Source organism: Siphateles boraxobius, unplaced genomic scaffold (genome assembly GCF_051911475.1).
Source record: "Siphateles boraxobius isolate OS27281-9 unplaced genomic scaffold, OSU_SipBor_1 65, whole genome shotgun sequence".
NCBI classification, from domain to species: domain Eukaryota; kingdom Metazoa; phylum Chordata; class Actinopteri; order Cypriniformes; family Leuciscidae; genus Siphateles; species Siphateles boraxobius.
Genome location: NW_027509192.1, coordinates 22,090,679 through 22,117,182, shown reverse-complemented (window position 1 = coordinate 22,117,182; position 26,504 = coordinate 22,090,679). Strand labels below are relative to the sequence as shown.

Sequence of the window (26,504 nt, the reverse complement as noted above, 5' to 3'; positions counted from 1 at the left end):
AAATAGGGTTGGACATATGGAAACTTTGGTTTGGTTTGACATTATTACCGAGTGTGCAAAGAGTACTTAAGTGTGTTTAGAAACATGAAAGTGGACTCACTTGAAGTACAATTGTTTATTTAATTAATATTAAACTATTAATAACTACAAGTACACATTTAATACAATTGAGCACACTTCTTTTTCACAAGCATTATGATTCAGCCGACAAAACTTTGACTAATGTTCTCACAAGGGTCTCTCAAAGTTATGAACAAACATTCTGCCAGTAACGCTACTAAAATATTTGTTCAAAATTATCTGGCCTTCAATAATGTTGTCAAAATGTTTGCACAAATGTTTGTTATATATAAAATACTTGTTTTATAATGTTTCAAAAGTAACTTTCCCATATAGTTTGCAAAATTATCACATGGAATGTTCCCTTAACATTCATATAACAAATAAAGTTTTAAAAACATTTAGTAAACTGGACGTTTTGAACATTCAGAGAACATTCAGAAATAACGTTTTCATAACATAATAGGAACAGTAGCAAACTGTTCTTGGAAGATATTTGTTGTTAGCTGGGATCGCACACATCCGTGTTCTGTGTTAATGTGGCTCTGTCAGTCAGTCTCGTTAAAAACATTCTCAGTGTCTTGCCTTGATCTCCATTGGCTTCTTTGACACCCTGGACAGTCTCTCCAGGGCCTTTATTTATACTGAAGCTGATGTGAAACAGAGCACATGAAAGTGTCTGTGACCTTTCCAAAAATGTCAGTGCTAGGACTAGTGTAGTAATGAGGAGTGGAGCAGAGGGAAGTCTACTTTAACCTTTAAGGGCAGCAGAACTACATGATGATAGTACTGTGCTCTTAGCAACATGGCTACGCTATGCTACACGCTACACACAGCAATTCTGGACTGATTCCTGGCTACATTACCTGGAGAAAAGATTGATGTGTACACCCCTTTACTGACCCTTAACTTTAAGGACTACCCATGATTCAGTCTCAGAACCGGTACGTTTCTCGACTTAAGTAATGTTCCAGCACTGTCTGTTCTTTACATAGGCTACCTCATAAGTGGCTGATTTGGAACAATCTACATAGGCAACAACTAGTCACATTAAACAAATAGTGCTCTTCACGAGAAGTTAAAGGACGACTCAATTCTGTTCGTTCCAGCAGAGTTTAGCTTCTTGCTAAGCTAACAGGTGTGTTTACATGCACTATATTCCATCAGTGTGAATGAATCCAATCCGGTTTCAGATTCTGAATTCTGTTTATTTGATCTTTAAACTTCGCATGCCGATTCAAATATTAATTTACATGTGCTTTACACATATTCCAAACAAATCTTCAGCGAATGCACAGTCGTCATGTTGAGAGATTTTTGAATTTGATTGAGAAAATAGATTTAAGCATTTACATGGCAGGGTTTTTTTTCTATTGATTGGAATATTTAAAGTTGAAACCACTCCATTCAATCGACATTTTATTCAGATCGAGCTCAATTAGATTAAGATGTCTGAATGACCCACAAATCAGATTACAAACAGATTATTTGATTGAAATGTAGCCAATGCGATACTCTAATAAGCATAAAAATACATACAGCATGCATACAACTATTGATTAAAGCATTTCATTTTTATTAAATTATAAAAAAAATGTATTGATACTTTTCAGTTTTGAAATAACTAGGTATATTTATTATACTTCATTATAGTGAATTATACTATAATTATTTAGTTTTAAAAATTCACATGATTTATTTGTACTTTTATTTATAACCGAATTTATTTTTTTGCATATTAAATAATAAAAGAAGATTGCTAGTTCCTTGGCATGTAATCCATTTTTTGGATGTGCAGAAAATTCATTTTAAGTATTGAGTTTTTCGGAAGGACTTTTATTTACTTTGCGAGTTTATAAAGTTTCAAGCTGTTACGTGCATTTTCCTAAATTATTATCCATTTTGGTGTTTGGTTAATGTTCATTATTGTCAAATATTATTGCTCTTGCCACTTTTTTTCCCCTCTAATCACATGGCCCATTAGTGTTGTGAGCAAGGAAATGGTAAGTGTAAAACAAACGGACACCAAAGAGATATCAGGGATAGATGGAGTCAACATGAAACATCCGTTTGCAGAAGTGTCTTTGGATGATAAACTCCCCGTGGAGCGTTAATGTGCCGTCATCCACACTAATCACCGCTTGAGCTCAGATCAGCACTAAACTGCAGTCATATTTCATACATCCATCATCCTCTCGTGTCGTCTTCACTAGCACACTATCTTACTTGTAGAAAAGTAAACCCCATCAGGGCTTCAGCTGTTAAAAACTGCGGTGTGTGACTGACGGTATCCTAGAGAGGGTTAGTCCCGTGTTAATGTGCGGGATGTACTGTAGCGATCGTCTCAGCGGGTCTCGCTGTCTGGTTACCTGCATAAATGTGAAACGTGTACTGGACACAGTGGTGTGTGAAATGACGTCCTGCTGTTTTTAATAGCCTATCACAATCGAGTGACAGACACAACAGGAGAACAAGAAGTGCTGTCATATTACCGTCCTCCCAAACTAATGATATTTAGATATTTGTGTGTGTGTAAGATGCATACAAATGGACATTTCAGGCCTTAATTCGACCAAGTTCACATTATGTGTGTGTGTGTGTGTGTGTGTGTGTGTGTGTGTGTGTGTGTGTGTGTGTGAGTGTGTGTGTGTGTGTGTGTGTGTGTGTGTGTGTGTGTGTATGTGTGTGTGTGTGTGTGTGTGTGTGTGTGTGTGTGTGTGTGTGTGTGTGTGTGTGTGTGTGTGTGTGTGTGTGTGTGTGTGTGTGTTTGCAGGGCTACACACCGCTCCACCTGGCTTCTCTGCACGGACATGGCAAAATCATCCATCTCCTTATCAATAACTACAGTAAGGTCACTTTATTCTGGATTAAATACATCTTAAACGCATACCTCTGGTCTTTAGTGACCCAGGACGCCATTCACTATTCTCCACCTCATTTATATATTTTTTAAAGGTAGACATCAACCTTAGTATTCCTCGATCAATTCATTATAAACAATATAATACGAAAAAAATATAAAACAATGCCTGTTTTCCCATTCATCTTTTGTAAAAACAACCCAAGGTGTGTAACAGTGTAACTACACAATGATCCACAATGATGAAGTGACGTTTCACTCATAGTTACCGCAGGCATTTGATATTTGATCCTGGAACAACATTTTTGTATGAAAATTTTGTCCTAATCATATCCCTACCCCTAAATCTAACCCTACATGCATAATTTATTCCTAAAGTCAGAGGAAAATGATGGGTGAATAACACTAATGTAGAAGCACCTAACCCTGGATGAAGCTTGACACACTTGACATAAACTGTTAACTTGTCCCTCAAATCTGATTGATTGATTGGAAATAAAGAAACTCTGAAGACCACAAGGTCAAAAAATCACTTAAGATATCAGATAATGTGACCAGTTTTTGAAATGACAAGGTCAGTTAAGGTTATGAAATGTCATGTGGTCTAACCTCCAAAAACACTTAATGATAATAATGAACAATAATTAATGATATATATTTAAAAAAAATGACCTGATTTTTATAATGAAAATGTATGTGTTTTTTATTTATTTAATTATTAATTCACCCATTCATTATGAAAAATTACCACTACACTATCTGTGTGATGTCATTAACGACAGATCTATATTGTTGAAACAACTATTTATTCTGATTTTGGGAAACAGTAACTTGTTAACTTCTCCAAAGATGCATCATACTATTGCATGGTTAGGAGAAACACCCCTCGATGTAGCCTGAGACCTGCAGACACGGATTTTAAAACCACCCACGTTAAAACAATGCTCCACAGTGAAACAATGTAATGTGAAGAACAAAGGGGAAGATTAAAAGAAGCATCACAATAAGGAATTTCAAAGCAAAGAGAAAAATAAGTATCACAAAAGAATTTCCCATTAGTATACAGTATAATGTTCCTTAACGCTGTCCCCTACAAAAAGAAAATCCAGCTCACACATATAATCAATGATGCTGAGCTGAAGTTACTGTGCAGTCACAACTGATAATTGGTTTTTAGGGGAGAAAATGGCAGTGATGGCCTTCATACTGTGAGCTAACACTAGCTCTCGCTAATGAAGCTAACTAGGGTGTGTGTCAATAGAGTAATTCAAAAGAAGAGTCCCTTGAGATCTTGGACAGCGTACACACATATATGTGTAGGGGGGTCTTGTTTGTTAAATCCCCTAACAGAGAATAGATGCCCATATGTTGTGTGTTCGGTGTCCACTCGGCCCTTTTGTGTTTGTAATTCACTAAAACACATATGGTCCAGGTCAATATTAGCTCCCACCTCCTCTGTACAAACCACTGAGTTTCCATATGGTGTGTGGAAATGGATACTCCATGGTTTCCCTTCACCACCTACAGCTCACTTGGACCCTACACTGAGAGAGATAGAGAGGATTGTCCTTCATTTTCTCATTTTTTTCAAGTATCACGAATGTTCAGCCAATTTGTAAATTGCTCTCTTCACAAAATGACATCACAGATCAGCAGTCTAGTGAAGTTTAGGTCAGTGATCCTCAATTGGTTTGGAAATTTCACAATGGGCACATTATATCCAGATGTACTCCTTATGAATAAATAAATATAATGATATTTATGGATACTTGAATACACCTTTTCTATTATGAATGAACATGTTTTTATTTTATTTATTTATTTTGTGGTATAAAGTAAAAAATGTTGAGGTGCTAGTATGGAAGCTTGTTTCCGCCACTGAATAAAAAATAAAAAAAGGTAATTGTGACTTTTTATCTCACAATTTTTTGCAATTGCGAGTTTATATCTTACAAATCAAACTTTTTTTCTCTCGCAATTCTGACTTTTTTCTCGCAATAGTGAGTTATAAAGTCCAATTCTGAGGGGGGAAAAAAGACTGGAAAAGACTTTTCTCAGAATTGTAAGAAACTCCGAGTTACGTCGGATGACGACGATTGGGGTTTTGCTTAGAAAGCCTATCGACTTTGAGTATACAAAACGAGCAAATGGCAAAGAAATGCCATGGGTCTGCGGAATTTGCATAGTGTATCTCCGCCTTACCTCGTGGGTATAAAAGGAGGACGGTGGCAACATGCAGATATGTTTTTCGCTTCGGATCCAAGAGTATCTCTTCACACCACAGCTATATCTGACTTCACTCTTCAAGGCGAGCCTCCCTCCGGTGTTTGTGTGAAGGCGATCTGCAGCGAGTTCACATTGCCTGCTGTTGATCTGCCAGTGAGTGTTTTTCTCCCTGCTCGCTTCAACATCGCAGAGTTTTTTCTCATCTCACAAAAGAGCTCCCACGCGGCACGTCTTTTTAAAGATGGCTCGCCCGTGCATTTCTGGTTGCGGTTGACTCATTTCCGATTTTGATGGGCACATTCTCTGCTCTGCGTGCTTGGGCTTGATCGTGCTAGAGCAGCGTTCTCCCCGTGGGAACGTGATCATCGCGTCATTACGGTCGAGACTCAATGATCTTGTTAGAGAGAGAGTCCCCTCATCCACACCCCGATCTAACGCTCTCCACGTGAGGTGCTAGTTCGGCTGGTGGCCAGAGTGACCTGAGGGTGTTGGTGTGAAACAAAGGTGCCGACTATCCGTCCATGCCCCACGCCCCCCTCTTCATTGACGCAATTCTTGAGCCCATCTTCGGTCCCCCTGCGGGTTTCCTTTGACGTTCCAGAATTGGATCTGTTGTCCATCGCAGCATCACAGGGTGGGCAGAATCTTCAGGAAGTGAAGATTTGACAGTGCTGCCACTTTCGGGTGTGCATATGGCATTTGTCGAGTCAGATCCTGAGATGACCATGCTTTCCCGGGCCGCTGCGGGAATCAGACTAGAGTGGAACCTTCCACCCTGTCTGAGCGCTCGCTGCTGGACGAATGGTTTTTGTGATGACACTGTCGGCGTCCACCCCAATACCTTTCTTCCCGGATGTGCATCAGGAGATCTCGAAATCCTTGAAGACCCCCGTGTCTTCCAGCGATCCCTCGTTGATCTCTTCCGCCCTTCCTCCCCTCGACGGGGGTGCACTGGGGTCCCCCGGTTGAACGCTCTGTTGTGATGCTACTGTGTCCTCAGAGTGCTTCTTCTTGGCACGATCCTAAGCTTCCGTCCGAAGCCGAAGTTGTGGCGAAATTCTGTAGCGCCACAGGACAGGCAGTCGCCTCACTGCATTCTATGGCCATTCTGCTGGTCTACCAGACCCAGATGCTCATGGACATGCACGAGGGCGGGACTGACCCAGGGCTCTATAATGAGCTGTGCGCCGCCACTGACCTTGCTCTCCGAGCGACGAAAGTGGCCGTACACGCCCTGGGTCAGGTGATGCCCACCATTCTGGCTGAACCTGTCCGATGTGCAGGATGTCAGGTAGACCCGTCTGCTCGACACCCCCAAATTCCAGGTCGGCCTCTTCGGCGGTGCGGTTGAGGGCTTTGCCCAACATTTCTCAACCGCCCATGAGCAGACTGAGGCTTACTCTGCCGACAGCCCCGCCGTCCGCTCACATCCCTCAATCTGCCCACCGCCGAAGGCGCCCTCCCGTGGCTCCCACCCCGCCCTTTCAACCGGGCTGGCTCTGGAAGCCACAGGGGACGCCACAGCCCTCTCCAGTCCCGGCCCCCGCTATACGCCGGATTAAGCGGCACTCTTGAGACGGTTTGCTCAGAGATGGGACTCGGCTCTTTCCAGGAGCAGGTAGCAGGGCCACTCCTTTCCCCGGTGGAGGGCCAGAGAAGAATCCTTATTCTCAGAAAGAACTGACTCTCCCATCTCTGAGTACACAGAGTTCTCGGACGACACGGTGCACTCCCCTCGAGCCATGCACCCCTCGTCCCCCTCTGTCTCAGAGCCAGATGACAGTGCGTGCCGTCCCCGGACCATACCGCTCCCAACCCTCCCTGTCGTCAGACCCCTGGCAGAGCAGGCCCCTGTGGAACGCTGGTCCTTCCCTGGCCTCCTCTGTCAGGGTGCGGTTTTGACCGTGCCCCCACACCGGGCCGCTATGCCGTCCACGTCCGGGCCAGTCATGCCGCTTCCCTGCACCACCGAGGGGACGTCTGTGGCTCGCATGACTCTGCTGGCACAGTTCTTGGGAGCCTGGCTAGAGCTTCCCAATATGTTCCGCTGGGTCGCGCGAACCATTGGCTCGGCTATGCGAATCAGTTCGCACGGTCTCCTCCCTGCTTCAGGGGAGTCCGCTCCACTATGGTCGGTGGCCATGCCCCTATCATGAGAGCGGAGGTTGCTACCCTACTGGCGAAGGGTACGATCGAGACTGTCCCTCCAGCCGAAATGAGGTCTGGGTTTTACAGCCCCTACCTCATTGTCCTGGAGAATCCGGTGGGTTATGGCCAATCCTGGACCTGCGCATCTGAACTGCCCCCTTCACAGGCTGCCGTTCAAGAAGCTCCTGGCCAAACGCATTTCCGAATGTGTGCAGCCACAGGATTGGTTTGCAGCGATCGACCTGAAGGACGCCCACTTTTATGTCTCCGTTCTCCTTCGACTCAGACCGTACCTACGGTTTACTGTCAGGGGGCGCGCATATCAGTTCGCTGTTTTCCCATTCGGGCTAGCCCTGTCTCCTCGCGCCTTCACAAAGGTTGTCGAGGCAGCCCTTGTTCCTCCATGGGAACACGGGGTTCGCATCCGGGGTTCGCATCTCGGCGACTGGCTATCACTCTCGAAACCAGGTTTGCGAACACAGGGACCCAGTGCTCCGGCACCTAGCTCGTCTTGGCCTTCGGGTCAACTAGGTAAAGAGTAAACTGACTCGGTCACCTTCTCCACTCAGCCACTGCTGACTTAACTGAGACAAGCGCAAGAGGGCAGTTCAACTGAAGTTGTTTCAGAGGCTCCTGGGGCATATGGCGTCCATAGCCGCAACACCGCCGCTCGGATTGCTCATATGAGACCGCTTCAGTTTTGGCTTTGTGACCGAGTCCCGGGGTGGATATGGCAACACGGCGTGCTCTGAGTACCAGTTACTCCGACCTGCCGTCAGACCTTCACCCCGTGGTCGAACCTCAGTTTCTACGGGCTACTGCCCCTGGGACGAGCTTCCAGGCATGCTGTTTCTCAACACATGCCTCCACCACGGGCTGGGGCGCCATGCGCAATGGACATGCTGCCGCCAGCTCCTGGACAGGACCTAGCGCCCTTAGCATGTCTATTGCCTTGAGTTGCTGGCAGTATGCCTTGTTCTGCACCGCTCTTGCGTTGCTCAAGGTCAACGCGTACTAGCCCACTCTGACATAAGTGTACATCAACCATCAGGGTGGTCTGCGCTCCCGCCGTATGTCGCAACTCGCCTGCCACCTCCTCTTATGGAGTCAGAAGCATCTGAGTTCGCTTCGAGACGTTTTTCCTGGAGCCCTGAACTGTGGAGCCTACGAGCTCCCACAGCTTCAGCCCCTCCCTGGAGAATGGTGACTCCATCCCCAGTCGGTTCAGCTGGTTTGGGACCAGTTCAGGGACGCACAAATCTGTTTGTCTCCCACGACTCGACCCATTGCGCTCTGTTTTACTCCCTGTCTGAGGGCACGCTCGGCACGGACGGACTGGCGCACAGCTGGCCGCGGGGCCCCGCAAGTAAGCGTTTTCCCCCAGTGAGCCATCTGGCAATGACCTTTGCGAGATCAGGGAGGACGAGGAGCAGGTCATTCTGGTCACGCCGCACTGGCCCGCCTGGACCTGGTTCTCCGAACTAGTACTCCTCGCGACAGCACCTCCCTGGCCATTCCTATGAGTTAGGAACTCCTTTCTCAGGGATGGGGCACCCTCTGGCACCCTTGTCCCAATCTTGGAGCCTCCACACACGGCTCCTGGACGGGATAAGGCAGGTTTGAGTACCCTACCACCAGCGGTGGTGGCTACCTTCACTTCCGCTAGGCATCGTCCATTAGACACGCCTATGCTTGAAGTGGAACCTCTTCGATCAACTGGTGCTTTTCTCACTGAGAAGACCCCCGGAGATGTTCGATCAGTGTCGTGCTTTCCTTCCTTCAAGAAGGGTTGGAGCGTAGGCTGTCTCCCTCCATCCTCTAAGTATACGTTGCCGCCATTGCCGCACACCGTGATACGGTAGAAGTTAAGTCTGTTGGAAAGCACGACCTGATCGTCAGGTTACTGAGAGGAGCGAGGAGACTGAATCCTCCTCGCCCTCCTCTCGTTCCCTCTTGGGACCTCTCAGTGGTTCTAACTGCCCTGCAGAGTGCTCCCTTTGAGCCTTTGCTATCATTGGAGCTATAAGTATAAGCAGGCCTAACTACATTATATACCCAGAGCAGCTTCAAAGAGCCTCAAAGAGAGCCTACAACTCAGTATATTTTTTATAAAAGCAGTAGCCAAGGAGGCTCAAATGTAGCCTAACAACTTGTAAACACTGCCTACTAGAAAATCTGGAGCCTCACAGGAAAATTCTCATAACGAGAAGCCTAACAACACTCCAAACCTAAGCAATAGCTAAGAGGGCTCAGAGAGCCCAAAAGTAGCTTCCAGAAAAGGCTTGATGGAGCTCAAAAGAGTGGAGGCTAAACCCCAGGATGGAGAACCACGTTTTACGCACTGGCTTCCTACACAAGGGTCTCACTCCCCTCTAGGGTTTCCTAAAGGCAGTGGCCAAGGAGGCTCAAAAGCCTGACAACTCAGCACCACTGCGTGGTGAAGCTCTGCGGACGGAGGCCTCAAAATGACAACTCTCTAAAACGAGAGGAGGCCTAGCAACGTCCTAAGACAAAACGCCACTCATAGCTAGAGGGCTTAACATGCTCCATAGAAAGCAGTAGCTAAGGAGGCTCACTGAGAGTCCACTATTTTGTAAACTGACAACGCATTCACAACCAGCTTCCTTTTGAAAGCAGTGGCCAACAAGGCTTGGAAAGAACCCAAACAGAGCACTACTGCCTGCCAAGCTCTGGGGACGGAGACCTGAATTTGTCTATCGGCGTGCTACGCTCAGAACAGCTTACCAAGGAGGCTTCGCAAATCCTAACTCGGACCTGCTATTCAGGCGGAGCTCTAGGGAGCGGAGGCCTGAAAGAGTGACTTTCTATAAAGAGAGAAGGCCTAACAATACTCCGCTAATGTAAAGTCAGTAGTCGATGAGGCAATCTAGCCTGACCTAACAACCTAGCATACTGCCTAGCTGATCTCTGCGGACAGCATGATGACATCCATCAGGAGAGAGTCAAGGCCAGGTGGAACAATTTGTGATCGCATCGCGAAAAGTGCACATTTAACCCCCTTGAGAGTCAAGCGCAGTAGTTCACGTGTCAGATTCTATCACTTTGAAAGAATCACATGAGAACAGACACGAATGCAGTGCTATGAGTGCCTTAAACTCTCTCGAGAGCTGAACACACTTGTGCGAACACTAACTACTTCTCTCAGTAGAAAGAAGAAAGGATAAAAGCTCCTTGCCTGTCTCAGGTAGTCAGTCTCGTGAATGCATCATACCTAGCGCATACAGCTTCTTTAAGAGAAGACAGCATTCCACACAAATGTGCATCCCTATTGTTAAAATATTATACTGTATTTATAAAAGAAAAGTCATGTGAATCATGCCGAAATCAGCCAAAAATAAAAAGGTTTGTTGAAGTCTTGTAAATTTCCTGATAACTTTGCAAAGCTTGACAAGGCAAGTTTAGTTCTGATTATAAAATGTCATGTGGTAAAATAATTATATTAATTAATAATTCATATATGAAAAAATATGTTTAATGGTTGGATGGTTGGTTGGTTGGTTAAATTATTAGAAATAATGGTTATTCACATGTATGTGAATGACATGTAAGATATTCACATGTATTGATGACGAAATCAAATAAATATTACTTTTTATTTGATAGTTAATAGTTACACCACATTGTGTGATACATTTACATTTTACATTGCAGACACAAAAATGAATATTGTGTACATCGAGGCTTTTACATAGTACTTATATTTAAAAAAATACCTGCATGTAATTACAGCTGTAATTAATTTCTGTAAATACATCTATAATTAACTGTATAACTGTTAAGATTTAATTTTTCCACCTTAACCCACCATTAAACCTACTCATACCACCAAACCTGTCCTAACCTTACCTGTATCACACCTCAATAGCAGCACAGGTGTTTTGCAATACAAAATCAATTCAAGTACATTGTACCTAACAATTATTATTATTATTATTATTCATGTAAGTACTGTACATAGTTGTAACGATGCAGTTGAAACAGGAGGAAGCAGGATCCACGTGCAGCAGTAGTCTTTTATTAAATAAACTCAAAACTTGACAAATTCAGACTCAGACTAGGGAACAGGTCTTGGGAACGTACAACATCAAGAACTCACAAAGACTGAACAAGACACAGGGCTTAAATACACAGGCGAACAAACTAAACAAGATAACAAGGGGGCGTGGTTAATCAGAGACACCTGGGAATACTAATAAACAAGAAAAACTAAAGGACTACAAAACATGGCACAGAACAGGAAATGACAAAAGTGCACACAAGACTAGGGGAACCAAGACAGGAATCATGACAATAGTAGTTGAAGACATCTAATATTAAGTATGAACAAAAATTGTATGAAAGTTTCTCAAAATCATGTCAAATGGCTATGAATGAGTACATTTCTAAGAATTTGGCACATGTATTTTAAACAAAATTTTTAAAGGATTTGTTTTCCATTTCTTTATCTTGAACACTCTAATTAATTTGTTTCTTTATCTCGAACTCTCTTGTTTGTCATTGATCCATCTGCCTTTTCCCAAGTGACAGATGGATTTATCTTTGACTGGATGGCCTTTGACGTGACATCAACAACAAAAGATATGGAAAGTGTTTTCCTATTTATTGATCTATTTGATCCTTTTTAAGAGTTGCGTTATTTTTCCTAGCTGTCAGCAAGAACAAGACCTGCCATTGACACACACTGATTCAGAAGTGTGAAGTTAGACAGATTTGATGGCCTGGAGATAAAAAAGCAGTCCAGACAGACATGTGTCAAGAACAGACAAAACCTCCGGCAGACACTCTTATGAACAGACTTGATTCTTTCACCAAAACACTAAGGCGTTTTACTCGTTAAGCATGGTATATAACGTTTTTCACAGAAACAGCTGATTTAAAGGGACAGTATTCAGTTCAAATTTTAGTTGTGTCATCAACTTTGTAAACACGTATTATAAAATGGTATGGCCTATACACACAGCCTGTTTATCGAGTGTCAGACAGTGTCACTGGTCAGAATGATGAGATCTCTAGTGCCAGACCTTCATCTGGGAACCTCCAAAGCAGTGAGCCATGCCTGGCCAAGCTGGCCGTTCATACCCCTCACCAGGTGACCAGACTGTCTGTCCACACTCACATCTATTGTTTACAGCATCTTGATGCAGTCGACTGACTCTCCATCTAAGTTTATCCACTATATTTTGTAACGTAAATGATCTATTTTCTGTGAATATGCAAGACTTCAGATTCATTAGCTGCTGTAGGGAAAGAACTGGAATAACAAAGGGCAGATGTTTGTCATATCAAGCAGCAGAAAGAGTTTTGTACAGTACAGCTAAAATAACAGGAAGTCAAGACACCTTCATTTATATAGCGCTTTTAACAATATAGATTGTTTCAAAGCAGCTTTACAGTGATAAAGTGGATGACTACAGAGGCCAGACACATTCAGTTACTAATGGCTGATCTGCTCTAACGTTAAACATCGGGTGGATACAGATGATATAAAGATGATCCATCAATTCACTGCAACAATTTACACAAGAATGAATGTTCAAACAATTGACACAGACATTTGTTCTGCTCAGAGTATTATTGATTATCACCATATGTTTATTTAATGTTCATTTTATTATTACAAATTAATGTAACATCTCAATTGTATTTGATTTCTTATGGTGGGAATATAGACAGAAATCAAATGTTTAGGTTTTTGGAAAAAAACGTCCGACTCATGATCTTAAAAAGACGGGTATTTTATGTAATCTTTGATAAAAACTTAAATATTATTCTTCATGGTAAAAAAAAAGTGGTAAAAATGGTAAAATGTTCTTGGTACAAAATGACACCATAACTGTAATCGTTGTAATTTGTGAATAATAATAATAAATATTATACAATTTATTTCACCGTTTGGAATATCAGTTTTATAAATCCATTAAATTAAATTAATTGTAATTAAATTATTTATTTATTTATTTTTAAATGATGATGCATTTTCCTATGTTTGGATTGAAAGTCTGGGTCTAGGACAAGGGTATAAAAATAAAACCTATATAAAATGTATTAGAAAAATAAATGATGAAGGCATGGTACAAAATTCCCAAGACCCAATTGTTTAAATATGTTAGTCTTCCTAAAATTCACGTAATGCACATATGAAACACCCACCATGGTATTACCATCTGATTCCTTACTGCACATTAATATGACCAGAGTATTTTTATGTATCAGCGGATTGAAGTCATTTGAAGTGTTGAAAGCAGCATCTCTCTGCTACACTAATGATTTCTATAGCACTCCGGGTGAATAATGCTTTATCTTATCATAGCGAGATCTGTGCGAGTGGTTAGGGAACTGTAGATAGTTTAACGTAGTTACAAACTGACTGCTTGCAGTGCCTTAAGCAATATAGTTGAACACAGTTATAGGATTACTGCTTTGCGCCTGGAAACATAAGCCTCTCTTAGCGGCGCACAGCTTAAGACCCCCGCGTAACTCTATTAAAGCACATAGAATTTCTCCAGACACAACCATAATCATATAACTCGGTTAAACAGCTCGCCGTTGCTTCAGACATATTCCTGACTGGATTGTTGAAAATCAGAGTTAATGTCCCGCTCTTTATTGAAACTGCAGTTTTATTAGTTTATTGCTATCAATTCATGCCCGTTGCTGATATTTAGGCACTGCGGGAGCTGCACTGTGTGGATACGACATTATAGATCCTGTGTTTTTGTTGGTCAACTTTCCAATCGTCAGTGTTTGAGCTGACAGAATACTTGAACAAGTGTTGATGTTGAAGATCGTCCAGCATCCATAATAGTGAACATGGTGTAAAACATACACACCGCTTTAGGAGCTAATATATAATTTAATAACATTTGTATTGGGGGTTAGAGAGTTCATAGATCTGATAGTGATGTAGGTTTAGCTTGTTGAGCAGAGAAGCAGAGGTCATGTCTCCGAGGTCAGTAAAGTCAGACAAACTTCCTCTAAAACCACAATCCAGCACAGTCTGGTTATAGACTAAAAAATCGCTTTGGGTGAACTTTACAAATACTGCCAAGAAATGTCTAAGTCATATCTCTCATCATTTATTGAAAATAAAAAAACGATTTTAATTCATTGTTCTTTTATATGCTTGATTCTAATTGGTCAGTTGCTGCTAGGTCAAATACTAAACAATATAATTTGTAACTCATTTTCTACAGTACATAGCTGTGCTAGTTTAATGTCTCTCAATCAGGGTTTTTAAAGTTCACTTAAAATAAAACTATAAAAATGACAAAACACAACTAATGGAAAATATTAATAAAAAGTATTATAGTACTGGCAGGATTACACTTTGATTCGGTTTCCTTTCATTGTGCTTTAGGACACGTTTACACAACAACATTGTACAAAAAACAGACCCGTTTTTCCTTTGCAAGATTCCCGTACAGAAGAAAACGTTGTCAAAACGACCCCTATTCACATGAATCCGCAAAAACGACTAAAAATGTTGTATTCTGCTGCCAGGCCAGTAGTTGGCGATGTCACTTTGTAAAGAAACACTACACGGCTATAGACTGAACATGTGAATAACGCCACCGTTAGCACAAATTCACGTTTTGTTTTTGAGATGATAACGGTATTGTATTCAAAAAGTGGAATTTAAAAACCTGTTTTCAAGAGTTTGCGTTTTCAGGTTCCCAAAACGCCGTTGTTGTTTAAATTAACAGCCGAAATGCATAAAGAGTTTTACGTTTTTAGTTGAAAATGGTGTGTAAACGGTCCCTTAGTTTGGTTTTTCATGATTTGTGTTTGTTTAACGTTTCTTATCATGCCCTAGTTTGTTTCCATGGTTTCTGATTAGTACTTCATCTGTTCTCAGTTCTGTTCATTATCTCCCTCATGTATTAAAGTCCCCAGTTCTCTGTTTTGTGTTAATGTGACGTAGCAGCATGTTGTATATTGGTTAGTGTTTGATCTTCCTAGTTCCTGTATTCTCCCGAGTAATTCTGAATTTAAATGAAAGACTTTTTCAGTGAATCTCATTCATCATGTTTTCTGACCAGCAGTTCGTGACAAGTATCTTAATGATACTAAAATAACACCTCTTACATCACCTCACAGCCTTTTTTTGTCCCCAATAATTCAAATAATTTACACTCAAATCAATATTTCATGTCCATTCATTTATTTATTTCCTAAGGAACCATGTAATAAGCGGGATAATGTATGGTCAGCTGGATATTGTACAATTAGTTGGTAATTATTGCTTAATTATCATTTACATATGGACAAAATTATCACTTATATATATATATATATATAGCTCGCATTAGAGTCATGAGAATTTATGCTTAATTACTAAATAAATAAATAAATAAATAAATAATCTTAATGGTCCTAATAGGCTTTATTTTATGAATGAATGAATGAATGAATGAATGAATGAATGAAGGAATGAATGAGGCATTTATATAGCGCTTTTCATATCTACTACAGTACACCCAAAGCGCTTAACAATCATGTCGGGGTCTCTCCTCAACCACCACCACTGGTTATTTACAAATAATTATGTACAAATAATTTTGTTATTTTTACTTTGGAGAGAAATATGACCCAGACCCTTCATGAGAATCACCCTATTGTGTGATACTAAATCAATATTTGCTATTATAGTAAATACTCATAATCATTATATTAGAGTTATAAAGCCTAATAACCGTTTGATTTCAAAGTCGTGCAAAATATGCAACTTTAAATGCTGTTAACAAAGCTTAGACGACTAAAAAGAGCTGGTCAAAGAAACTTGTCATTCACACAGATTCATTTGTCAGGCAAAGCACTGATCTCTAAAGCTGACTCTTTAGCAATAGAATATGTTATTTATGAAAAGCGCCTTCATTTCAAAAAGGCATAACAGGCTGTTGACACTCTACATAAAAATAGGAGTTGTTGACCTTTAGCGCTATCGCCCCATTTCTGCCCTATTCTCGCTTTCCCTCTCTTTATGTTGCCTTGCCTCCTTTCAAATGCACAATCCTCACCTCTTCTTTTCACTGTTATCTCATATAATTACCCAACCCACTTCTCTCCGAGTCCCTGGAGGCCCCAAGCTGCTCTAAAGGCCACTCAGTGTGTCCAGGCACGAAGGGATTCAGATCAGCGTTCAGTCTCTCAGTATTCAGCCTGTAATTAACCACAGCGGTATTCCAGCAGGCCCCAGACCAGCCCGAGTCCATATGGCTCTACAAGGCCAGAGTGATTATCACTGTGCTACAGAGAAAGAGAGGGGATGAGCCGATTGAAACGAGAGTGGTTGTCCGTATTATTTTTAACGACTCTCCGATGGCAGAGATGACGGTGCATTTGTTATTTTTAAGCAGCAGTACCCTAACCTTGACCTCCCACTCACAAACTCACACCTCTGTTTATGTGTTATAAAAAAGTCTTTAATGAGAGTGTTTGTGTGCCATGAGTTAGAGAGAAGGAAAACAAAATCATATTTTATTTATAGCTTCACAAAACAGTCAGTATTGACAGTGAGACAACTGCATTTCAGTCAAGTCAGCTTTATTTCTATAGCACTTTATACAAAACCAATTTTTTTCAAAGCAGCTTGACAGTAATAAACAGGAAAATAACAATCATTAGCTGTGTTTCCATACAAAGTTGCAAATGTGACTGCGAATAAAGCAGTGTTTCCATCCCATGTGTTCAAGAAAACAAAACCATCCGTTGGAAATTGGTGCAAAATATTTGTAATATGTAAGTAAAATGTAAGTTGTGCAATCAGGGAATTCACTGTGGCGCTTTTTTCTTAAATCATAAATACTTCTGTGTCAGACGAAACAATAAACGCTCATGTTCTCTTGTGTTCGGATGCTGGTGTTTGTGAACGCAATCATGTGTGACACTTCTGGAGGGAAATACACCAAATGATTCTGATGAAAGACTGCGCCTCAGGCATTTCAGAATGACTAAACCAACATTTAAGATGCTGCGATGCGATTGGTCCGCTGGTTAGTCCAGTTATCCAATCACATCCTCTGCTGAGGCAAAGCCGCATGTTTTTTCCCCTTGCATATCGAGGAATTTATTTGATAAATGTGTTTCTATCTATCTCTTCTTATCGAGCAAAAAATGGATATCATCGCAATTAAGCGCAAACTTTTTTTTGCGCATCTTGGTGTTTCCATCTAGCATTTTTTATGTATATCCCAAAATGCACATAGGTGGATGGAAACAGCTATCGATGCAAACTTAATAAAATTTGTGCCAAGTTCAAATTCAGCTATAAGCAGTTTTACAGAAGACAATAGTGTCATCATTCAGCTTGAATTAAGTTAAATGTTGATTCAGTTCAGTTCAATAACAGTGTCAATGTTGTTGTCAATTATGAAACAATCAAATAAGCTATAAAGAAGCTCTGGTGTCATCATTGTTCAAGTTTTGTTTTTGCCCGATAGTTTCAGTCCATTGAAATCAATAATTTCACTTTTTAATTTTTAAACCTCAACTAAGCAAACCAGAGGCGACAGTGGCAAGGAACCCAAACTCCCCATGAAGGGCCAGTTCTCATCTAGTCAAATGAACCAACACGCTGTGATATAAAACATTTGGTCACATTCACTGTTGTTCAGCATTTTTTATTTATTTATTGTGTGACCTAAATCCAGTCATTTCAATAGGGATCTACGCAATCTGGGGATGTCATATAAGGTTTACAGATTTTGAAACGAATTGGTCATCATGTTGAAAGGTACTCTTACCGAATTATTTTCAGGACGTTTTGTTCCATTGACGTTCTGCATTTTTGTAAGTTAATTGGGAGTGAAGCTTTTCAGCATAACTAACTTAGCATAAAGCATAAAAGTAGTTCATATCCCAGACAACAACATAGTGTCCGCCCAGATCCGGCCCACATCTGGTACGTGTGGATGCTGACACTATGTTGAGTCTGGGATGTCTTCTAAAGCCATGTGATAGCTTTTTGTGAGGACCAGGCTGAAATTTAATTTAGTACTCTCTGAAAATCATGCCCATCACCATACTTATTTTTGTGTGTTAACTGTGCCTTTAAAAGAACTGTTATGCCTTGAATGTCTGTGTGTGTTGTTTGTATATTTATGGAAGTGCAGCACAGTGTAACAGGTATCATACTGACATGGTGTGAAAAGAGTTATTAATAACACGAAGTTTATTTTGAAAGTGTTGCTGTATGATCGGAAACAGCTTTTTCTCTCTGCAGATGCTAAAGTCAATATAAGGGACTACCATGGGAAGATGGCAGCTCATTACTGGAATGGCAGCAAGGATCTTTTTACAGAACACAGATCTCATTCTGGTACGTAAAAGTTCTAGTTACTTTTCAATGTATCACATTTGCAGATTTGTGTTTATAACAATGACTAACAAAATCATTTAGTGTATTGTGTCAACAATGTTGTGCTCTGTTGGTTGTTTGAGGTGATTGACAGCTGTTTTCCTCCACTCAGCGGGCAGCTTGTCGAGGGGGAGGCGGGTTCAGTGCTACACACAGCTGTCTGCCCTCCTGTCTCGCTCTCATAGTAACAGGATCACCAATGCAGAGGCGTCTGGCCGTCCACTAGAGCCCACTCCCTTAAACCGGTCATCCTCATCCTGATACCCACATCCCACATTAACCACGGCTCAGTATTTGTGTGGAAAACTATTATCTACATGCTTTGATATGACCTCTTACAATATTGAATAAAATAATACAATGTCACCGTTTAAAGGAAAATACATTTGCTGTCATCATTATCACTTATGTCATTCAGCTTGTATGCTTTATATATATATATGTATATATATATATATATATATATATATATATATATATATATATATATATATATATATATATATATATATATATATATGTGTGTGTATTTAGGGTGATATATGATATATACACTCACCTAAAGGATTATTAGGAACAAGTCAAGTCAAGTCATCCTCATTTATATAGTGCTTTTAACAATGTAGATTGTTTCAAAGCAGCTTTACAGAGATAAACATATAATTTAAGGTAACAGAGATTGGTTTAATTTTATAGTGGTTCTTGAAAAATGTTTTTTCCAGCTAAAGTTAGTTTTGATTGATTCACTTCCGTCATTGGTTATTAAATTAGGGGCCGCTAAGACGACACCGTTCTCTCTAAACAGACTTTAAACGTGAACCTGTGATAGACGCTGATGGCGTTCACATGCACATTAAGAATTGATTCTATTGTTATGTGTGTTTGAATATATGTGCGCAGGTTTGTAATTCCTTACAAACCATGCCTAAACAAACTACTTGTCTTGTCTATAAATTTTGATGCAGAATTTTTATTTTATCTTATCACTTTGGGTAGGTATGTGAACCGAAAAATTCCACAACGCTTTATCTGTAGAGTGGTATAGGGATCCTCCATAGGGAGAGGCTAGTTGGCACTTCAGCACTGCATTGTCATCAGGTCCAGGCGAAAGTCCTTCGTCAGATCTGGAAAACGGCCTGAATCCGGCAGGCTGCGGGAAAACCTCGGGAAAAACAAAGACACTAAAATTAGCGTAGATGCCATTCTTCTTATGATGTAACGAGTACATCAGGATTTAAGGGAAGTGTTCCAAGTTTCAGCTGACCTAATCTATGCAGCCTAATATTGAATTATAGAAGTCTATAGAGTGTTATGTGAATGCTAGGTCAAAGAGATGTGTTTTTAGTCTAGCTTTGAACTGACAGACTGTGTCTGCTTCCCTGACAATGTTAGGAAGATTGTTCCAAAGTTTTGGTACTAAATAGGAAAAGGATCTACCGCCAGCAGTCGATTTAGATATTCTAGGTATTATCAACTGGCCAGAACTTTGAGATCGCAATAGACGTGAAGGACTATAATGCGTTAAGAGCTCGCTCAAGTACTGGGGAGCTAAACCATTTAGTGCTTTGTAAGTAATCAGCAATATTTTAAAATGTATACGATGTTTAATAGGGAGCCAATGCAGTGTTGACAGAACCGGGCTAATATGGTCGTACTTCCTGGTTCTGGTAAGAACTCTAGCGGGTGCGTTTTAAACTAGCTGTAGTTTGTTTATTAAGCGTGCAGGGCAACCACCCAGTAGAGCATTACAATAATCTAGCCTTGATGTCATGAACGTATGAACTAGTTGTTCCGCATTTGTCGATAAGAGCATATGACGTAATTTAGATATATTTTTAAGATGGAAAAATGCGGTTTTACAGACACTAGACACGTGACTTTCAAATGAAAGATTGGTATCAAAGAGCACACCCAGGTTCCTAACTGACGACGAAGACTTAACAGAGCAGCCATCAAGTGTTAGACGGTATTCTAGGTTATTACGTGTGGAAGTTTTTTGTCCAATAATTAGAATCTCTGTTTTTTCAGAATTTAGTAGTAGGAAATTACTAGTCATCCAATTTTTTATATCAACTATGCATTCCGATAATTTTGTGAATTGGTGAGTTTCGTAAGGTTTGGAAGAAATATAGAGCTGAGTATCATCAGTATAACAGTGAAAGTTAATTCCATGTTTCCTAATGATATCTCCTAAAGGTAGCCATACTAAATACTGTGTTTGACCCCCTTTCGCCTTCAGAACTGCCTTAATTCTGCGTGGCATTGATTCAACAAGGTGCTGAAAACATTCTTTAGAAATGTTGGCCCATATTGATAGGATAGCATCTTGCAGTTGATGGAGATTTGTGGGATGCACATCCAGGGCACGAAGCTCCCGTTCCACCACATCCCAAAGATGCTCTATTGGGTTGAGATCTGGTGACCAATTTGAACCAATTTGACCAAAAAAAAACAATTTGAAATGATTCGAGCTTTGTGACATGGTGCATTATCCTGCTGGAAGTAGCCATCAGAGGATGGGTACATGGTGGCCATAAAGGGATGGACATGGTCAGAAACAATGCTCAGGCAGGCCGAGGCATTTAAACGATGCCCAATTGGCACTAAGGGGCCTAAAGTGTGCCAAGAAAACATCCCCCACACCATTACACCAACACCACCAGCCTGCACAGTGGTAACAAGGCATGATGGATCCATGTTCTCATTCTGTTTACGCCAAATTCTGACTCTACCATCTGAATGTCTCAACAGAAATCAAGATTCATCAGACCAGGCAACATTTTTCCAGTCTTCAACTGTCCAATTTTGGTGAGCTCTTGCAATTTGTAGCCTCTTTTTCCTATTTGTAGTTGAGATGAGTGGTACCCGGTGGGGTCTTCTGCTGTTGTAGCCCATCCGCCTCAAGGTTGTGCGTGTTGTGGCTTCACAAATGCTTTGCTGCATACCTTGGTTGTAACGAGTGGTTAGTTCAGTCAAAGTTGCTCTTCTATCAGCTTCAATCAGTCGGCCCATTCTCCTCTGACCTCTAGCATCAACAAGGCATTTTCGCCCACAGGACTGCCGCTTACTATATGTTGTTCAATTTTCACACCATTCTTTGTAAACCCTACAAATGGTTGTGCGTAAAAATCCCAGTAGCCTAACTGAGCAGATTGTGAATACTCAGACCGGCCCGTCTGGCACCAACAACCATGCCACGCTCAAAATTGCTTACATCACCTTTCTTTCCCATTTTGACATTCAGTTTGGAGTTCAGGAGATTGTCTTGACCAGGACCATACCCCTAAATGCATTGAAGCAACTTCCATGTGATTAGTTGATTAGATAATTGCATTAATGAGAAATTGAACAGGTGTTCCTAATAATCCTTTAGGTGAGTGTATATATAGGGTGAATCCAGGTTGATTGGGACACATTTTCTAACCTATATATTTAAGGTTTAAAGGGTTCAGAAGACTTCTAAGTGAAAAAGAAGAGCACTTAATTGTAGTGTACTTCAAATCATAATACTTGAAGTAGTAAAAATACTTGCAGATAATGCAGATAATATTATTAATGAAATAAAAGTCACTTAAGTGCACTAAAGCGAGTACACTTTCATGACTGTTTCTTAACACACTTAAGTACACTTTTAAATGCTCTTATGTCAATGTAATAATGTAATAAGTAGATTTTAAATCATTATGCTTTAATAATCTATTGTCAAGTGTGTTTATTTTAATGTGTTTATTTTAACTAAAATAAGGCACATGTAAAGTATTTGATTTTAATTTGAACTGTAGTGTGTTATTTGATATTAAATTACTTATGTGTAAATTAATATATTTGAAATGTACAAAATTGCAAATTCATCATTACAAATGAGTAATTACAAATGTATTTAAATGCAGGATGAAACAACAAAATATTTCAATGCACTCGCATGGGTAAGCATAAAAAAGCTTTTAAAGGTAGTGTAGGCAAATTTCGGAGAGCCTAGCAATAGCAAATTAGCTTTGAAAGCATTCGATCTCACCCTCGCTTCAGAACGTCTCCAAAGCCACGCCTCCTTCAAAACACATGAACGCTCACATGGCGTGAACACAGCATGAGCTGTTTGCTTTAGTTAAGAAGGAACTGTAAAAGGCAGCTGCTGTTTCGTTTGTGGTGCTCGGTGACTGTCTGTCTACAACTCTGCATAGCACAATGTGTGATGTCTGTGGTGCCACTAGGTCAGCAGCAGGGTCGTCAGCTGGAGGCCGCCGTTCAGTGATGTTTCGACCCCTATACCAGTACATTTCCCGGCAAGGGGACAGTGGCATATAGTGCCCCCTGCAGCTACCTTTGCAGGGTTGTTGGCCCCCAAACGTTGTGTTTCCTCCGGAGCCACAGCCAGCAGCTTGCTTTCTCAGCCTCCTCTCCCAGCTCCTTTATAGCTTTCCACAGGTTTGACCCCACCACTCCTGCGCCATGGAGCAGTTGGGCTGCTGTTTTTCCCACAAACCCCGGCACCCTTCACTGGGTAGTGCCTGGCTCTCCAGCCCACCTCTTGGCACTCCGCTGCTAGCTCGGAGTACTTGGGCTGCTGTCATGCCCAATCTCTCTTGGAAAAACCAACTGCTTACTGAGGTCTGCCAACGACTGCCACTCTTTGCCGGGTGTGAGCATGGTGTTCCTCTTCTGAGTAGAAAGTCGGAGCATGCTACCAGAATTGACAAACCCTGCCAGGAAAGGCTTTGCTGCTGCTAGTGTGTGATTTGCTGCTACCCTTCAGGTCTCCAGAACCTCTGTCAGCTTGGCTAGGACTTGATCATGGTGCCACCTGAAGCGTCCCTGGGCCAGCGCCACTTTGCACCCTGATAAGATATGCTGGAGGCTTACAGACCCCACAGGGGACAGCCTAACTCATCTCCAAACCACTGGGTGAGGTTCCCGGGGGCATGGGTGGGTGTCATAGGTTGCCCTTAACAGGAAGCTGAGCCTGGATTGTGGAGTCCTCCAGATGTATACCCAGGTGATGTGCCTATTCACAGTCACGTCCCATCGCGTCCAGGCTCCTTTGACTGTCCTGGGATATTGCCTTTACGTGAAAGCGCTACTTGTCCAACCTGGTAACTTTATCCACCACCATGGTCTTCTGCTGCCTCTTGGTGGCTTTAGACCAGAGCTGCTGAGGTGCTCCCCAGCTAAGGCCAGCTAGACTGGTCTGGACTAACCCCATCACCTCTTAACGTTGCTGGAGATAGCATGGCTCTACTTTACCTTGCATCTTCCATTTAGGGCCTGTGCGGATGGGGACTTTCGCACTCCATATAAGTGGGTCCGCTGAGTCCTTTAGCTCCAATACAAGGCGTACCTTTTCTTGCTTGTACCCTAGGCTGATGGATTTGATGTGGAGCTCCAGCATTTTCCGGCCGAAGAGACCTGCGTCCGAAAAGCAGTGGGGCAAGCCCAACCACTTTCGAATATAGCTATTGGCGAGGCTGTCCATCCTGCTAACCTCAGATATGGGAATTTCACAGACATTTACAGGCCATAGTACGCGTTGATATAGCGTGTGCTGGTAGCACCACACTTTGTGCTCCCCAGGCAGGTGGCTTCGCTCAATTCTAACCATGCACTCTGCAAGTTGTTGCCTGGTTAGCTTCCCCATCTGACTACCTGCCTGGCCCCTCTGAGGATTACCTCGAAGGCTGAAACAAATAGGATGGGGACGATGGCACACCCCATGGCAATCCCACATTCCAGCTGTTACCATCCTGTCATGAAATCCTCCAGAGTGAAGCACATGTGGAGGTTGCTGAAGTATCCGTTGATGATGTTCTGCACACCACCTGGGACACACACACACACACACATACATACATATATATATATATATATATATATATATATATATATATATATATATATATATATATATATATATATATATATATATATTTATATATATATATACACTATATATATAGGTGATGCTCAAAACATTTATTATTATATAGACTTATTACATACAAAGTGAGATATTTCAAGCCTTTATTTTATATAATTTCGATGATTATGGCTTACAGCTTATGAAAACCCCAGATTCAAAATCTCAGAAAATTAGAATATTGTGAAAAGGTTCAGTATTGTAGGCTCAAAGTGTGACACTCTAATCAGCTAGTTAATCCAAAACACTTACAAAGTGTTCTGGAGCCTTTGATTGGTCTCTCCGTGTGGTTTAGTGGAATTCACAATCATGGGGAAGACAGCTGACCTGACTGTTGTGTAGAAAACCATCATTGACACACTCCACAAGGAGGGAAAGCCTCAATTGCAAAAGAAGTTGGATGTTCTCAAAGTGCTGTTTCAAGGCACATTAATAGAAAGTTAAGTGGAAGGGAAAAGTGAGGAAGAAAAAGGTGCACAAGCAGCAGGAATGACCGTAGCCTGGAGAGGATTGTCAGGAAAAGGCCATTTAAATGTGTGGCGGAGCTTCACAAGGAGTGGACTGAGGCTGGAGTTACTGCATCAAGAGCCACCACACACAGACGGATCCTGGACATGGGCTTCAAATGTTGTACCCAAGTACTGAGTACATATGCATTATTGCACTTTTCAGAGGGCCGACATAATATTCTAATTTTTGGAGATTTTGAATTTGGGGTTTTCATAAGCTGTAAGCCATAATCATCGAAATAATATCAAATAAAGGCTTGGCATATCTCACTTTCCATGTAATGAGTCTATATAATATATTAGTTTCACATTTTAAGTTGAACTACTGAAATAAAATAACTTTTGCCCGATATTCTAATTTTTCGAGTTTCACCTGTGTATATATATATATATAGTACAACCAGCATAAGAAAAAAATGTTTCTGGAACAAAATGCCCACCCTGCCTTGAATAAACTGGGCTAAATCATTAAAACATTGAAAGCATTGATTAATGCATTTCAGCTTGACCTCTTCAGGATGCAAATACCTGACATACAAAGTTAATAGAAATAACATAAAACATATTTTAGAATGCTTGTCAGTACATTTGGCAGTACATATTTATTAGTACTTACAAAACACATATTAATGCCTTATTCTGCATGACTTTATTCTACTTTCCTAATCCTACCCAATACCTAAACTTAACAATTACCTTACTAACTATTAATAAGCAGTAATTAGTTTAATGAGGGTTTAATGAGGCAAAAGTTGTAGGTAATAGTTAGTCAATAGTGAGAATTGGACCCTAATCTAAAGTGTGATCATTTGACACATACAAGGTAAGAAGTCGGTGACAAACATATACAATACAGAAGAGAGAAAGAGCACAATAATAAATCAAAAACAACGAAATATAACGCAGCCCAACACAGTCATCGACAAAGTGGTGTATGAAGCCACACGAGATCCTTTCTGTGACGCAAGTATAGATTGTGGCATTCCGGTAGTATCAGTATAGATCTATTTAAGGTAAACATAATAAACATCCCAACAATTACAACAACAACAACAACAATATTTTAATATTAGGTGTGATAATATCAATGATAACATTCACAATGATAATATTCATGACAATAATAGTAGCATTAGCTCTAGTGACTTGCAACTATAGTAACCATATTACTAAAAACAATATATGAAAAAAAAATCAATATATATTATATTTTATTTATAAAATATAAATGTTTATATAATTTTTTATAAATTAGATATTTACAAAATATAAATTTATAAAATATAATTTTTATAAATTTACATTTTATTTATATTGAAGTATTTGGAGATCGATTCGATTACGCCATTCGCAGTGCTTCATAGGAGTGGGCGGAGCTAAAGAGCTCTTTTGGTGCAATCTGCTTGCTGCGAC

General features: G+C 40.9%; 1 protein-coding gene across 5 annotated transcripts in view; it reads left to right on the top strand.

Annotated features, from left to right (window-relative positions):
- The window catches only part of LOC143721223 (uncharacterized), a 132,609-nt gene extending 113,557 nt beyond the window's left edge, over positions 1-19,052 (top strand). For all 5 annotated transcript variants that reach the window (XM_077211504.1, XM_077211503.1, XM_077211500.1 and 2 more), the window contains 3 exons: positions 2,834-2,906; positions 18,537-18,632; positions 18,784-19,052. In XM_077211504.1, coding sequence (XP_077067619.1) covers positions 2,834-2,906; positions 18,537-18,632; positions 18,784-18,932 — 318 coding nt within the window. In that variant the 3' untranslated portion in view covers positions 18,933-19,052. The remainder of the gene's footprint in view (positions 1-2,833; positions 2,907-18,536; positions 18,633-18,783) is intronic.
- The last annotated feature ends 7,452 nt before the right edge of the window (positions 19,053-26,504 follow it).